Below are 14,908 nucleotides of genomic sequence, written 5' to 3' on the forward strand. Positions count from 1 at the left end.
TCTGCCAAATGTAATACTAAATCAAAGTTTAGTATTTTGTGTGACTCAGGCTAATAAATTACATTTTTAGGTTTGGTCATAAGTAGTACAGATATTTAAATTCTTACCCCCTTACTTTGTTTCTGCAGGGAAATTTTGTATCTTTAGTATAAGTCCCATGCAGCAGTGGTTACTTAATTCATTAGCATACCTTCTCAGAACATGTATTGCTAAATAAGTTGGAATATCACATGTTGTGTTCAGGGAATAAGTCCTTCTAGTACACAGACAATTAGAGGAATTTAGGTCAAAGGTGTGATAGGAAAGTCTGCTTTGCCCTTGGTCTGTGCTTTGACAGACTTGGCAAGTTGATATTAGTCAGGTAGAGCTTGTCGCCAGTAGTATACTAGCTTAAATCAAGAGGAGTTAAGTGTGTGATGACATTAGGAGAATTTAATTGGAGTACTCTTGCAAGGTGTATAGGCACACTTAGGAAAGATTATGGGTTTGGTTCCAGACCACCACAATAAAGTGAATATCACAATAAAGTGAGTTACACATTTTTTTGGTTTTCCAGTGCATATAAAAGTTATATTTACACTATCCTGTACTCTATTAAATGTGCGATAGCATTATGTCTAAAAAATGTACATACCTTAATTTAAAAATGCTATGCTAAATGCTAAAAAATGCTAATCATCATCTGAATTTTCAATGAGTCATAATCTTTTGGCTGGTGGAGGGTCTTGCCTCATTGTTGATGGCTGATGATTGACCAGTGTGGTGATTGCTGAAGGTTGGGGCATAACTTTGCTAACATGTGAAATGAGCATAATGGTACGGTAGTTTGAACATTTTTTGGCATTGCCCTTCTTTGGATTGGAATGTAAACTGACCTTTTCCAATCCTGTGGCCACTGTTGAGTTTTCCAAATTCACTGGCATATTGGGTGTAGCACATTAGCTCCATCATCTTTTAGGGTTTTGAATAGCTCAGCTGGAATACTGTTACCTCCACTAGCTTTGTTGTTGCTTAGACTTCCTAAGGCCCATTTGACTTCACATTCCAGGATGTCTGGCTCAAGGACAGAGACTACCCCATCATGGTTATCAGGGTCATTAAGATCTTCCTTGTATAGTTCTTCTGTGTAATCTTGCCACCTCTTAATCTCTTCTGCCTCTGTTATGTCCTTGCCATTTTTGTCCTTTATCATGCCCATCTTTGCACAAAATGTTCTGTTCATATGTCCCATTTTCTTGAAGAGATCTCTAGTCTTTCCCATTCTATTGTTTTCTTCTATTTCTTTGCAGTGTTCATTTAAGAAGGCATTCTTATCTCTTCTAGCTATTCTCTGGAATTCTGCATTCAATTGTTTGTATCTTTCTCTTTCTCCCTTGCCTTTCGCTTCCCTTCTTTCCTCAGCTATTTGTAAAGCTTCCTCAGACAGCCATTTTGCTTTCTTGCATTTCTTTTTCTTTGGGATGGTTTTAGTTGCTCCCTCTTATACAATGTTGCTAACTTCCATCCATAGTTCTTCAGGCACTCTGTCTATCAGATCTAATTCCTTAAATCTATTTGTCACCTCTACTGTATATTCATCTGGAGTATGAGTTAGGTCATACCTGAGTGGTTTTCCGTACTTCCTTCAATTTAAGCCTGAATAATAATAATAATAATAATAATAATAATAATAATAATAGATTCTATCTGGCCAGGGCGACTTATTTTATATTGTTATTTTTTGTATTTTAACTTAATGTTTGTATTTTACAAACATTTTAACTTAATGTTATGTAAAGTTAATGTTTTAACTTAATGTTTGTATTTTAACTTAATGTTGTGAGCCGCCCCGAGGCTTCGGCAAGTGGGGCAGCATAGAAATGTTTTAATAAATAAATAAAATTTTGCAACAAGAAACTCATGATCTGAGCCTGGTCTTGTTCTTACTGTCTGTATAGAGCTGCTCCATCTTTGGCTGCAGAGCACATAACCAATCTGATTTCTTTGTTGACCATCTGGTGATGTTTATGTGTAGAGTCATCTCTTGGGTTGTTGGAAAAGAGTGTTTGCTATGACCAGTGTGTTCTTTTGACAAAATAGCCTTGCCAGCCTTTGTCCTGCTTCATTTTGTACTGCAAGGCCAAACTTGCCTGTTATTTGGATTATCTTTTGTCTTCCTACTTTAGCATTTCAATCTCCCATGATGATATGGACATCATTTTTGGTGTTATTTTTAGAAGGTGTTGTAGGTCTTCATAGAACTGGTCAACTTCAGCCTCTTAAGCATCAGTAGTGGGGCATCCTTGGGGTCTTCATGGCAAGGATACTGCAGTGCGTTGCCATTTCCTTCCCCAGTGGATCACCTTTTGTCAGAGCTCTCTGCTATGACCAGTCCATCTTGGGTGTCCTGCTCGGCATAGCTCATAGCTTCATTGCTCTATGCAAGCCCCTTTACCTCATCAAGGCAGTGATCCATGAAGGGGTGTATGTTGTGTTAGCAGGCATGAAAACAACATTAATCTCATTGTACATCCTCATCAAATCTCTTGGATGACCAGGTGCATTATCAGTGAGCAGTAATATTTTTGAAAGGAATCTTTCTTCTGAGAAGTAGGTCTCAACAGTGGACCCTAAAGTATTCAGTAAACCATAAACAAATGTGCTTTCATCCAGGCATTGTTGTTCCATTATAGAGCACAGAGAGAGTAGAATTAGCATAAATCTTTGGGGTCTTGGATTTTCAGAATGGTAAATGAGTATTGGCTTCAATGTAAATCACTAGCTTCATTAGCCCCTAACAAGAGAGTCAGCTTGTCCTTTGAAGTCAGGCATTGACTTCTTCTCTTGAGCTATGAAAGTCCTAGATGGCATCTTCTTCCAATATAAGACTGTTTCAGCTACATTGAAAATCTGTTGTTTAGAGTTGCCACCTTCATTAGTTTATCTTAACTAGATCTTCTGGATAACATGCTGTAGCTTCTACATCAGCGTCTGCTCCTTCACCTTGCACTTTTATGTTACGGAGATAGCTTCTTTCCTTAAACCTCATGAACTAGCTTCTGCTAGCTTCAGACTGTTCCTTAGCAGCTTCCTCACCTCTTTCAGCCTTCACAGAATTGAAGAGAATTAGGGCTTTGCTCTAGATTATGCTTTGGCTTAAGGGAATGTTGTGGCTGGTTTGATCTTCTATTCAGACCACTAAAATTTTCTCCATATCAGCAATAAGGCTGTTTTACTTTCTTATCATTCATGTGTTCAGTGGAGTAGCACTTTTAATCTCTTTCAAGAACTTTTCCTTTGCATTCACAGTTTGGTTGTTTGGCACAAGAGGCCTAGCCTTGACCTGTCTCAGCTTTTGACATTCTTTTTCACTAAGCTTAGCCATTTCTAGGTTTTGGTTTAAAGTGAAGATGTGCATCTCTCCCTTTCACTTGAGCACTTAGAAGCCATCATGGGGCTATTAATTGACCTGGTTGTGTTTTGTGGAATAGGGAGTCCCAAAAAGAGGGAGAGAGATAAGAGAAATGGCTGGTCAGCAAGAGCTGTCAGAACACACACAACATTTATCAGGTTTGCTGTCTTACATGGGCATGAGTTGGGGTGCCCCAAAACAATTACAATAGTAAGATCAAAGATTACTGATCACAGATCACCATAACAAATACAGCAATAATGGAAAAGTTTGAAATATTGTGAGAATTACCAAAATGTGACACGGAGATATGAAATGAGCAAATACTGTTGGAAAAATGGCACCAATGGATTTGTTCAGTGCAGGGTTGCCATAAACCTTCAATCTGTAAAAAATGGAAATATCTGTAAAGTAAAATAAACTGAAACACACTAAAACGACGGGCTAAATATGAGCCACCAACGCAGTGCAACTGCAAAAAGGGCAAATGCTATTTTGGGATGCATTAATAGAAATATAACTTCCAAATCACAAGAAGTAGTAGTTCCCCTATACTCCTCACTGGACTACAGTTCTGGGCACCAAGATTTAGGAAAGATGCAGAAAAATTAGAGTTTAGAGGAGGGCAACAAAAATGATCCAGGGTTTGGAAACACAGCCTTATGAGAAGAAACTGCGAGAACTGGGCATGTTCAGCCTTAAGAAGAGAAGACTAAGGGGGGACATGGTATCCCTCTATAAGTACCTCAAAGGCTGTCACAAAGAGGAACGTCAAGATCTCTTCTTGCTTAAATCAGAGTGTAGGACACAGAATAATCAATTCAAGCTGCAACAACCCATATTCAAGCTAGGTATCAGGAAAAGTTTCCTCACTGTCAGAGCAATATGACAGTGGAAACAGTTGCCCAGAGAGGTCATGGGCTTTCCCCCACTAGAGATGTTAAAAAACAAAAACTGGACAGCCATCATGGTGTCCTGCAACAGCAGGGGGTTGGATCTGATGACCTTCATGACCCCTCCAACTCTACTATGATTCTATGAAAACAAGGTATACCTGTACTGGGAACAAAGGAGACAAGTTGCATCAACTTACTTCATTTTACTATAGATTCTCTGGCCTCTGAATAGGACTACAGTGCGGCTTGATTACATTAGGCACAAAGAAGCAGGGAGGATGTTTACAACCACTGGAGGTGTCATGCTACTTGACTAGCAGGTGGGTAATCACACATTTGTCCATGTCAGCAGAGGAATGTTTTCTAAGGAATTTAGAGCACACTCATAAACTAATTTCCTGTATAGCCAGGTCTATGCTTAGATGACCTTTCCCAGCAAATTGGATACTTTGGAGCCAAGGGGTCAAGGAACATATAAAATTATGCTTATGTGTGTATGGACAAAAGTTTACAATTAATTTTCCACAAATCAGTGTACTATTGAAAGGTGTTTATGTTTATTAATTTCTGAAGCTTATGCTGATTATGAAATCTATAGCATGTAATGTAAACTCTGTTATTTTTATCAGGTTAGCGATGCAACTAAGCTGAGGCCAAAGGCAGAATTCTGTTTTGGTAAGTTTTAGTGGACTGCAAAGTTAGCTTATTATTACTTTCAAAAACTGAAACCAGGATATACTTTTCCCTTATAAGACACAAGTGGAAGTTTCTATTTAAAATACAAGTTTATTTATATTCCATGTTTCCTTCCTAAGATAAAGTGAATAATATTAACTCCTTTTATAGATTAAAAAGTGTCAGTATTTAAAATAGCATCCCTAGCTACAAATAACAAGCTAATTAAAGTTAATTAAAACCTTTCTGGACAAATTTTAGCTATAAATTAACTTGTAAGTTGCAAAACTTTCATTGATATTTAGTAAGGGTTGACTGTCATTTGAATCCTGGGGGGGAAATCACATGTTATACAATGCTCACCAAGATGTTCTTTGTTGCATATAATTTCACATTATATGCTGCAAAGAACAACTTGACAAGCATGTTTAATACAGATCAGCCATCATGTTTGCATGTCACAATTAGCCAGAATTCTAAATAGTATTCTGAATGGTATATTGTGAATGGTTCATATTATTTAAACACCCCTGCTTAGTTTTTACATGCAGAAGTGGCAAAACAAATGATTTACCTTTTATCATGATGTGTGAGTCTGGAATTACGGCTTGCCTCTCTGCAGGCCACTCAATCATAAGCTATGGTTTATTCTTGGGTTATTACTCTGGTTTGCTTAGGGAGAGAGAAGCCAGAGTTCCCTGATCACAGGGCATAGCAAATAAACCACAGATGGAAGGTTCACAGTTTGCAGTGGGCACAATCTGGCAGACTACATCCGAATTTCTTTAGAATGCTGTCCCATTGTGATGTGCAGTTGCAACTGTTGTGGATGAAAATGATGCCAAATTGAGATTTGTATTGCTTTCGTGCTGGTATATTGATTATAAAGAAAGCTTTAGCTTTCATTAGCACATGAAAATACTGCTGGATTCCCATGCATTTAAAACAAAGGCATTCAAGCTTTTGGATGTACAGTGCCTTCAAAAAGTAGTTACCCCACCCCTTTTGACTTTTCCATATTTTGCATAATTATTCATTTGTTGTGTCACTGCTTGGTAAAAATACCTTTGGTGGCAATTATAGCCATGAGTCATCTTGGGATAAGTCTCTGTTTGTACATCTGGATCCTGCCCATGGTTGTCCCATGGACCATTGCTCCCATCTTAGCTGATGATCTCTCTAGCTTCTTCAGAATTACCATTGGCCCCTTGGCTGTTCTGACCAGTCCCCTTTTTACCTGGTCACTGAGTATGGGTGGATAGCCTTCTTTAGGCAGAGTCACATTTCTTTCCATTTAGTAGTAATGGATTTAATAATGCTTTGTGGGTGGAGGCTGTGCATTATTTGGGACATATATTTTTAAACCTAACCCTGATTGGATCTTCTGTAGAACTGTATCCCAGAGCTTTTTTGATAGCTTCTTGGTTTTCAAGAAGCTGCTGAGGTTCCTGATACTGATTGGCGAAGACCTATTATTAGAACTGAATATTCATATGCTTGTGGTTTGGGTTTGAAATTCATATTTCATGGGCTTTTGGAGTTTTTTGTGAATTAAAGTACTGAAAAATGTGCTTCTCTAGTTGAACGAATTGCTGCTGGGAAATAGCTAATATCTGTGTTGGTCAGATATTCATCAGTAGTTCTGTATCCTCAGAACTGCTTGCTAAGTGCACTTCATAAAATTTGAATTAGGCTTATGCTTTTGACAGATTCAGTATCCCATTTTTTATGAAGAATTGCAAAATGTTGGATGTGTTTAGTTCAACCCCATGCAGAACAGCAGCATCAGGGAGTGTATTATAATGGTGGCTTTTTGACATGTTACAAGGCTAGTTTAAAGGGTAACTACAGTGGTTTTCATGTGATTGCTACTTGTCTTACCACAGGTTGCTTGCAACTGTGAGATCCAAATGCATAGCATCTGGTTATGTCATGAGCCCATTTTTACTGTATTTCTGTTTGTCTGGATTTATAACTGGTTAAAGAAACATGGTAACATAACATACTTGAGTGTCAGTGTGCTGCATACTTAATTTGTATGATTAAAGGAGGTGACCATCGATTTGTCTGCAGTCATTCTGTAAGGAGATATTCTCACTTTGACTACTCCTTTAATACATATGCATATACACACACTATTTAGAGAAGTCTTCATGAATAAACTTGAGCTTTATTACTTTTCTGCACTGAATTACACAGGATATGAGAACATTTTTATAGGCTAAGTTAATCCGTGTTTAATGGAAAAGAAACTATTTCACTGAGCTTCCTTAATACGAATTCAGTTCATTTCCGACTGTCTTCAAGCCTGGAAAATCTTGCTTGATTTCTCTTCCTTCTCAATAATATTCAAACACCAGTTTTAGATTTTAAGCAACTATTAAAGTGTTGGATGTTATGAATTTTATAAATAGTAGCTAAAATCTGTATAATTGAGTTAATTTGTTCAGGTGTTCCCAAAGCAGTGCTTTCCTGGAAAGCTGGCAAAGATGTCATTAACTGTATTGTTGGTGGTGGTTTCACAGTACAATTGGGCCATGTATACAGGCTTTGCCTCTACTTGAATTGTCTTACCTGTATAATTTTTTTTCCAGGATGTATGTATACTAGTAAGGCATTGGACTTCAATTTGCATATTTTGAGATAATGCTGAACTGCAGTGCTCTTTCTTCTCTCTGTCTTTGTTCTTTGTTCCAATGTCTAGACGAAGAATTTGATAATATTTTTTTCACTTAATGCTGCACATTCCTTTTCTTAACAGTCATGAATGCAGGGATGAGGAAGTACTTTCTACAAGCCAATGATCAGCAAGACTTAATTGAATGGATAAATGTCCTGAACAAAGCTACAAAGATCACAGTAAGTAATTGCAACATGAGAACCCTGCCTCATTTTCAGAATTTGTTGTTTGATCACGAGGAAACAAATCATTATGTGAATTGTGTTAAGCAAATTCCATTTGCTAGCCACTTGGTGCATGATGATAGGGTCATCATGCTTGACCAGTTGTTGTCGGATACTCTAGAAAATTTGAATTATATGACCAACTGGTTGGAAATAGTTGTATTTGAATATTGTTTTCATGTAGCCAGCCATACATGATTCAGAGAATAATTGTAAACATACTGTATTGTTTAAAATGTAAGGTTTATTTTTTGATGAGGAGGGAATTGTCAGATATTGAATATGAATTGTTAGAAAGTTGCTTGTTTTGCAATGTGATATATAGCCAGGTATGCCTAGAAAGTGGCAGAACATTAACTTCTTAACTATTAATTTTTAACCATTTTACTTTGGCTGCTTATTTGTAACTTGCTTACTATTATACTTTGTACTGAGAATGAAGAATTGCTTTTACTGATTTAAGCTTCTGTTTTGCTTAAAAGCATATTGATACCACATGACACAATACCCATACATAACCCCTTCATCAGGGTATTAGATAATTTTAAGTTTGTCATATGCAGCTTCAGGAAAGCCCTCTTGAAAATGCTATACTCAGCTAAGGAAAGAATGCTTACATCCGTTAATGCAATGGTTTTTGGCCTCTAAATAATTTGAATGAATCTTCCTCATAGCCTTTTTCTTTTCTGATGCAGCTCATACGTAAACCATAGTGATAGTGCAAGATGTTAACAGCTTTTTTAAAAGCATTGGAAACTATTAGCAAGCTCTGAATTATCTTAAAGTTTTATTTCACATTTGGATCATATATAAAGGATTTGTAGTACAGTATTTGTGTTTTACTAAATTGTTTTTTTTTAATGAGAACATCAGCTTCTTTTACACTTATGTGTATGGTAGGGAAGGTCTGGTTCTTTAGGAAACCTTGAGGCTATTAAAAAAGAAAAGAAAAAAAGGAAAACACACCCAAGTCTGAAAGGTGCCATCACGTTTAATAAACATCCAAGAGGCTATAGAAACCTAGAGGAATGTATTTAAAAAATGAGAGACTTGTCCTAGTTATGAACATGGACAATGCAAATCCAGAATAAGCCTAGTTCAGTACTGTGAATAGTCATTTATTAGTTATCTTTAAGGACACAATCCTGTGCCCTCCTGATTTTGTCAAAAGGAGGCATATAATTTTTTTGGAGTACCAGCTCAGAGCTCCTGTGATCTTGGCGCTGGGACTCAGAAGGCTGAGCTGCTGCCCTGTCCCGCTTGCATCTGGTATCAAAAGGACCATGCTGGCTGCCTCCCTGAGGTCATAAATGGGCCTTGGAGAGGAGAAAAGGGGATGTGTCCAGAGGCAGGGAGGGAACAAAGCTGGGGCTAATGGTTTATGCTGTTTCCAATCATAGCCACAGCTTCCTTCCACCCATATCCTGAGTGCTTTATATAGTTGACTGAAAATGGCTGTATAAATGAAATACAGTATGTGGGATATAATGATAGCAGAGAGGTGCCATGTCTCACTTCATGTAATAAATGCACGTAAGCCTTTGGAGACTTGCGCACATCTGTGGCAGAGACCCCAAGCGGATCAGAAGCACAAGATCTGCAGGTGAACCAGTGGAAGCTTTGACTGACAGAAATGTCCAAGTAGTTTTACAGACAGGCAGAGAAAAGAGCAGTAGGTTCTTCTTAAATACGGCTTTTGAAGAAAGTGAATGAATTATTTTCACCAGCATTGACTTCAGTAGGTAATGGAAAGAGATTGTCATTGCAACACTATTATTTTTGTGGTTCTTTGTGATGTCCCTGCATCACACATAAGGGCTTCTGCGCCTCTGAAAAGCCTAGACTGGGGGAAAACCCTTGAATAGCTTGGAGTGCCAGAGTGCACTGAGTTGCTAAAGGATATCATATGGGAAATTGTTAAAACTTTTAGCTCAGGGTCTCCACCCATTTTGGGGCCAGAGGCACATTTGGCATTTTGAAATGACTGCCTCTCTTACTAGCAGTGACCCCCTTTTCTCTGTATGTGAAATTAAAGTGCACCATGTGTGAACCATTCACTATGGCCTCTCCCCCTTCTGCTTCTCCCTTCCACGTCCCTGGCTCCCTTTTCTCTTTTTGTTTTCCTTTCTGCCTGCCCCCTCCCTCCCTCCCTCCCTCCCTCCCTCCCTGTCTCTCTGGATACTTTCACTTTCTGGCTCCCCAATTTCTGTGGGTCCTTCCTTCTCTTTCCTTCCTTTTATCCATGATTATGTAACTGAATGGAACAATTTTTTCATCCATTTACATGGGTTGAGAAGTCTTCATGATCAAATTCAGCTGGAAACAAGGCAAAGTCTTATCTGTCAAGGATCTTGCTGCTCCAAGCTTTTTTTGGGGGGGCGGGGGCATGGTACAGTACAGGGGAGTCTTTTTTTTTTTTTTGTTCCCTATAGATATGAATGGAGGAATTCTTCCATTCTTTTGCCTAGGGGGAAAACGTTGGCAAATGCCTCAGCCTGGCATTGCATTGGGAACCCTGGTTTAGCTAAAGTGCATAATTTATGTGAAGCAGCATCCTTATCAGAATGTCAGAGAGATTGCTAATGTAACTTGAATGTTAAGTAATGGGTTCCAAAGGGGATTTAGGAAATTAAATGTAGATTTGCTTAACTTATATCACTGGTAAATTGTTGAGTATGATTCAGCTGGATTTGTTAAACAGATTTAAAAGGAAATGAGTATAGCTTTTGTCTCACTAGACTGTTGTTGTGTGCATATATGCATGTGTGTGCGTGTGTGCAGATAGGGGAATACTGGACAATGGGTGGGTAAACTCTAGAAATTTGGTTTTGTTTAAATGCAATAGGATCCCACAGTTTCTGATCAGCTAGGGACAGCACACTGTTCTTTGTTTCCTTGGTTTTTTGGGGTGGCTTTGAAATTTGCAAGCCTCTTTCACACCTGCATATTTAGGGGCTTGAACTTTTTAAAAGACTTGTCTCATCAATGTCATGGAAAGTTTTTCCTTTCAAAGTGTAAGAGGAATCGGCACCAAGAAAACAAACCGTAGGCAGCAAATAGATTAAATTGTTGCTTTGCTTTTCCTGACAGTTGTCAAAAAGTGAGCTATCAAGTAAAAAAAAAAGAAGCAATGAATGGATCTTTTTTCATGAAAGGAGATGGTCAATAGCTCAATCCTTTCATGGGAATAGTCTTTAGTTTTTATATGTGGACCTCAGTTCTCAGTGCCCTGTATCTTCTTCATTAATTTCCAAACCTCTGGGTGCTTGGGAAAATGAAAAAAAAAAGTGGGCCTTCCTATTTATGAGAGCTTTCAGTTTTGACAGGAGCTGTTAAAGCTCAAGCTTTGTTTTAAAACAGGGTGTTTTGTTTTTGTTTTTGTTTTTGATAGGGCTGAGCAGGGTTTTTTTCACAGGGACAAAGGGAATTCTCACACATCCCTCTACTGGACTTTCAAAATCTTTTATCTGTTTCCTTCACCCCAGTACATATGCAAAGTGTTTTGTCTCAAAATTAGAGAGTACAGTTCAGTAACTCAGACCATATAATTTCTACTAGTATTTACTGGCTTCAAATTGTTTTCCCTTCTCTCCTCTTTGCCAATGCTTTATGCAATCAATGTATCATTAATTTATTTTTCAGGTACCAAAGCAGGCAGATTCACTGTCTCACACTGATAATCCAGCATCTCACACTGAAAATAAGGGTTTGAAGAAACAAATGTCCTACAGAACAGAGATTGTTGGCGGTGTTCCTATAATTACACCTACTCAGGTAATAACTGCAACGTTTATCTTTTTGAATTGACATTTTTGGGTTCTTAGTATGCTGTGCCTCTGAGTGATTTTTTGCAGTGAAGGAAATCCAGTGCCCACAAATGTGGCCGCTTTCAATGTAATAAATTAACCAGGTGAATGTGTGTGTTGTTTTGTGTACGTGAACCTACTTCTGTTTTTAAAATAAGAATAGCCTTTATATGCAAGTATTCTATGTATGCCTTAAAAGTACGTGTGGGACTATGAATATGCATGTATAATTTAAAGTTTATCAACTTGATATTGCTAACTTACCTAGAATTGCTTAACTTGCTATCAAAATATCTTTTTGAATTGATTTTGATGCATTTTGTTCCATCTTTTACTGTTTCTGAGAGTCCTTAGAACAGCCTTTCAGGAGACATAGAAGGGAGTGATGAAAATAGACTTCCCCATTCTTTGGCAGTAGAGTATCATGGACTGAACTCCATCTATGGGTAGTCCAGATTCAGCATATATACATTAGAAACACAGAAGCAGCAAGTCAGAAGGGGTCTCCCGGGCCATCTAGTCTGACCCGCAGCTTCAGCTGGCTCCGTTCATGACATGCCCACCATGGGCATGTCTAGCCTGTCCTTGAACACCCTCACCAATGGGGCCTCAACCACCTCCCGTGGAGGCCCATTCCATACCCTTGGGATCCTAATTGTCAGGAAGTACTTCTTGGCATCCAAATTGAACCTTGGTTCTTCGTCGTGGCCTCTGTGCATCACGCATATGGGTGCTGCACCTGCGCAGTGCCTCTGGCCGGAAAGATTCAAAAGCTTAACAGTTTTGGCGGGAACTCCACACCCATCCCCTCCATGGTATAAAAGGGCGGAGTGCCCGCTCTTTCCTCAGTCTTCTTGCGACTGCCGTTTGCTGTGCCTCAAGCCTTTCATCTTTCAGTTTGTATACGTTTATTCAAGTTTGACTAACTTCTTCCCTGTTAGAAGTTTACTTCTCAATTTCCCCCTTTTCCCTGTCCAAAAAAAAATATTACTCCTCTTTCTATCTACTTTGCTATCATCTCGTTCTTTCTCGATGGTGCAGCATGCGGCTTTTCTGCAAGTGCTCTCAGTGTGGATCCATAATGTCCCCATTGCCAGGCCTTTACCAAGCAGGCGAGGAAAAATTGAGAGAATCACCTGTGCAAACTCTTGTGGGACCAAGCCCTGCTCCAATCTGACCAACTGGTGGGCAAATCTGTTCCTCCGTCCTCCACTTCCACCACACCTCCCGTCGGCTGATGGTGCTGGAGGGTCAACACTCCTCTTCATTTCCGCACAAACAAACGGGGAAGAGGAAGCATAGCGGATCCGACAAGTCCTCAGGCCATAAGAAGCCTAAGAAGGACAAGACGGAGAAGTTGGCTCGTAAGCCTAAGAAACCCAATCATCACAGGCAGCGTGATTCGGGTTCGTCCGCCCCGTCAATTCCGATGGCTGTCTCAGTACCAACTCCGACTGGACCGGCCCTCCAGTTGGCTGTGCAAGTGACCCCGCCTGGGTCTCCCAGACAGATCACATCTTCGGTCCAGTCCTCCCATGAGCAACAGGACATTCCCTTGTTGGAATCAATCCCTGACAGAGGGATTCGGGATTCTCCTCCAATGGCTCGTTCACTTACTCCACAACCATCACCCGAGCCTTTCCCGAGGGCTGCCGCTCAGCAGGAGCGATATCAGTAGCGTGCCTCCGCCTCCGTTCATCCCTTGGAAGAATGGGTGCAGCCGCCCCATAGGCCATCCCATTGCGAGCCATGGGATGATTATCTGCCCTACAGTTACTACCCGTTGGTGTGCGATCGTACCCTCTCTCTGGTAGCAAGAGATGCTCCTTCGATCTCGAGAGCGACTCAGTCTAGGCGTCCTACTTCGCCTATTGATTCTTCTTCTAGTCTCCCGCCTCACTATGATTCGGACTTGGGGGACTCCAAAGTGGCATCGATTTAACCAAAGGCGGTGAAAGCCAGTGTGGTGCAGTGGTTAAGAGCATGGGACTGGGACTCAGACAATCTGGGTTCTAGTCCCCGCTCAGCCATGGAGCCAACTGGGTGACTTTGGGCCAGTCACAGACTCTCAGCCCAACCTACTTCAAAAGGTTGTTGTTGTGGGGATAAGATGGAGGAGGAGAATGAGGTAAGCTGCTTTGAGCGCTTTGTAGGAAAAAGGCAGAATATAAATCTAAAAAAAAAAAAAAAATCTACACAGGGTCCCAGCTCACTGGAGGAACCCTATGTAATCTTTGGGGAACTGATAGCAATACTTACGAGATCACTTGAGATCGAGACCCAGCACCACTTCGATCCCAATACCGACAAATTTTTACAACATTGTCAAAGGTGAACAGTCAGCCGCCATCTTTTTGCCACTTAGTACCACTCTTTGCCAGGCAAGGATGGAACCGTGGAACTATCCTAATCAGCCTCAACCCACTTCACGACGATTCGAGGCCATGTATCGAGTCCGTAAACAGGATATTCCATTCCTCCTGCATCATCCGAGACCAAACTCGATAGTTGGTTGGTCATCCCAAGGACGTGAGTAGAGAGGACACACTACCCCCCTGCGAAAAAGAGGGTCACAAGATTGACATGTTGGCTCACTGGATCTATGCCGCTACAAGACTTGGTCTCCACATGTCCAATTATGAGGCCACGCTGGCTCTATACCAATACTTTATTTAGCAGAAAAACCTGGCTAGAATCTTCATTAAAGAGGTTATGCAGGTGGCAGTCCAGCAGCTTTCCATGGCGAGACACCATATCGATTCCAACTCTAGTACTCTTGTCGGTGCCATAGCCCTCCATCATCATGCCTGCCTTCGGAACTGCAACTTTCCAGACGAGATGAAACGCTGGATTGAAGAGATGCCCTTTGACAGTTCAGGGCTCTTCAACGCGTGGACGGATCACAAGATGAAGACTATCCATGAGTCGAGGGTTACAGCTTGCTGGATGGAAGTCCCAAATCAGTCACGCCGTAAGTGGTCTTGGTCTCACCATGTTGTGCCTAACGGCTCGACAGAGGCGTTGGCTCGCGAGAAAGGGCCAGAGGCTCACAGTGAGGGTCAGGCATTGGAACAAGAGGACTTATATTTAGGACTCAGTGCCCAAACGGCCCCTCTGCTGCCTGACTCTGAGGCTTCTGGGCAAATGGCCTCCCCACAGCCTGACTATGAGGCTTCAGAATGAGTAGCCTCCCCTCTTCCTGACTCTGAGGGGTTTGAACAAGTTGCCTCCCCCCC

General features: G+C 40.4%; 1 protein-coding gene across 8 annotated transcripts in view; it reads left to right on the forward strand.

Annotated features, from left to right (window-relative positions):
• Positions 1-14,908, forward strand: part of PLEKHA1 (pleckstrin homology domain containing A1) — a 65,718-nt gene that overhangs the window by 19,913 nt on the left and 30,897 nt on the right. For 7 of the 8 annotated variants that reach the window (XM_044440419.1, XM_044440446.1, XM_044440455.1 and 4 more), the window contains exons 4-6: positions 4,917-4,962; positions 7,724-7,821; positions 11,509-11,640. In XM_044440419.1, coding sequence (XP_044296354.1) covers positions 4,917-4,962; positions 7,724-7,821; positions 11,509-11,640 — 276 coding nt within the window. The remainder of the gene's footprint in view (positions 1-4,916; positions 4,963-7,723; positions 7,822-11,508; positions 11,641-14,908) is intronic. The other variant, XM_044440464.1, reaches the window with a different exon arrangement.

Source organism: Varanus komodoensis, unplaced genomic scaffold, assembly GCF_004798865.1.
Source record: "Varanus komodoensis strain SLA01 unplaced genomic scaffold, ASM479886v1 scaffold1, whole genome shotgun sequence".
Lineage (NCBI taxonomy): Eukaryota > Metazoa > Chordata > Lepidosauria > Squamata > Varanidae > Varanus > Varanus komodoensis.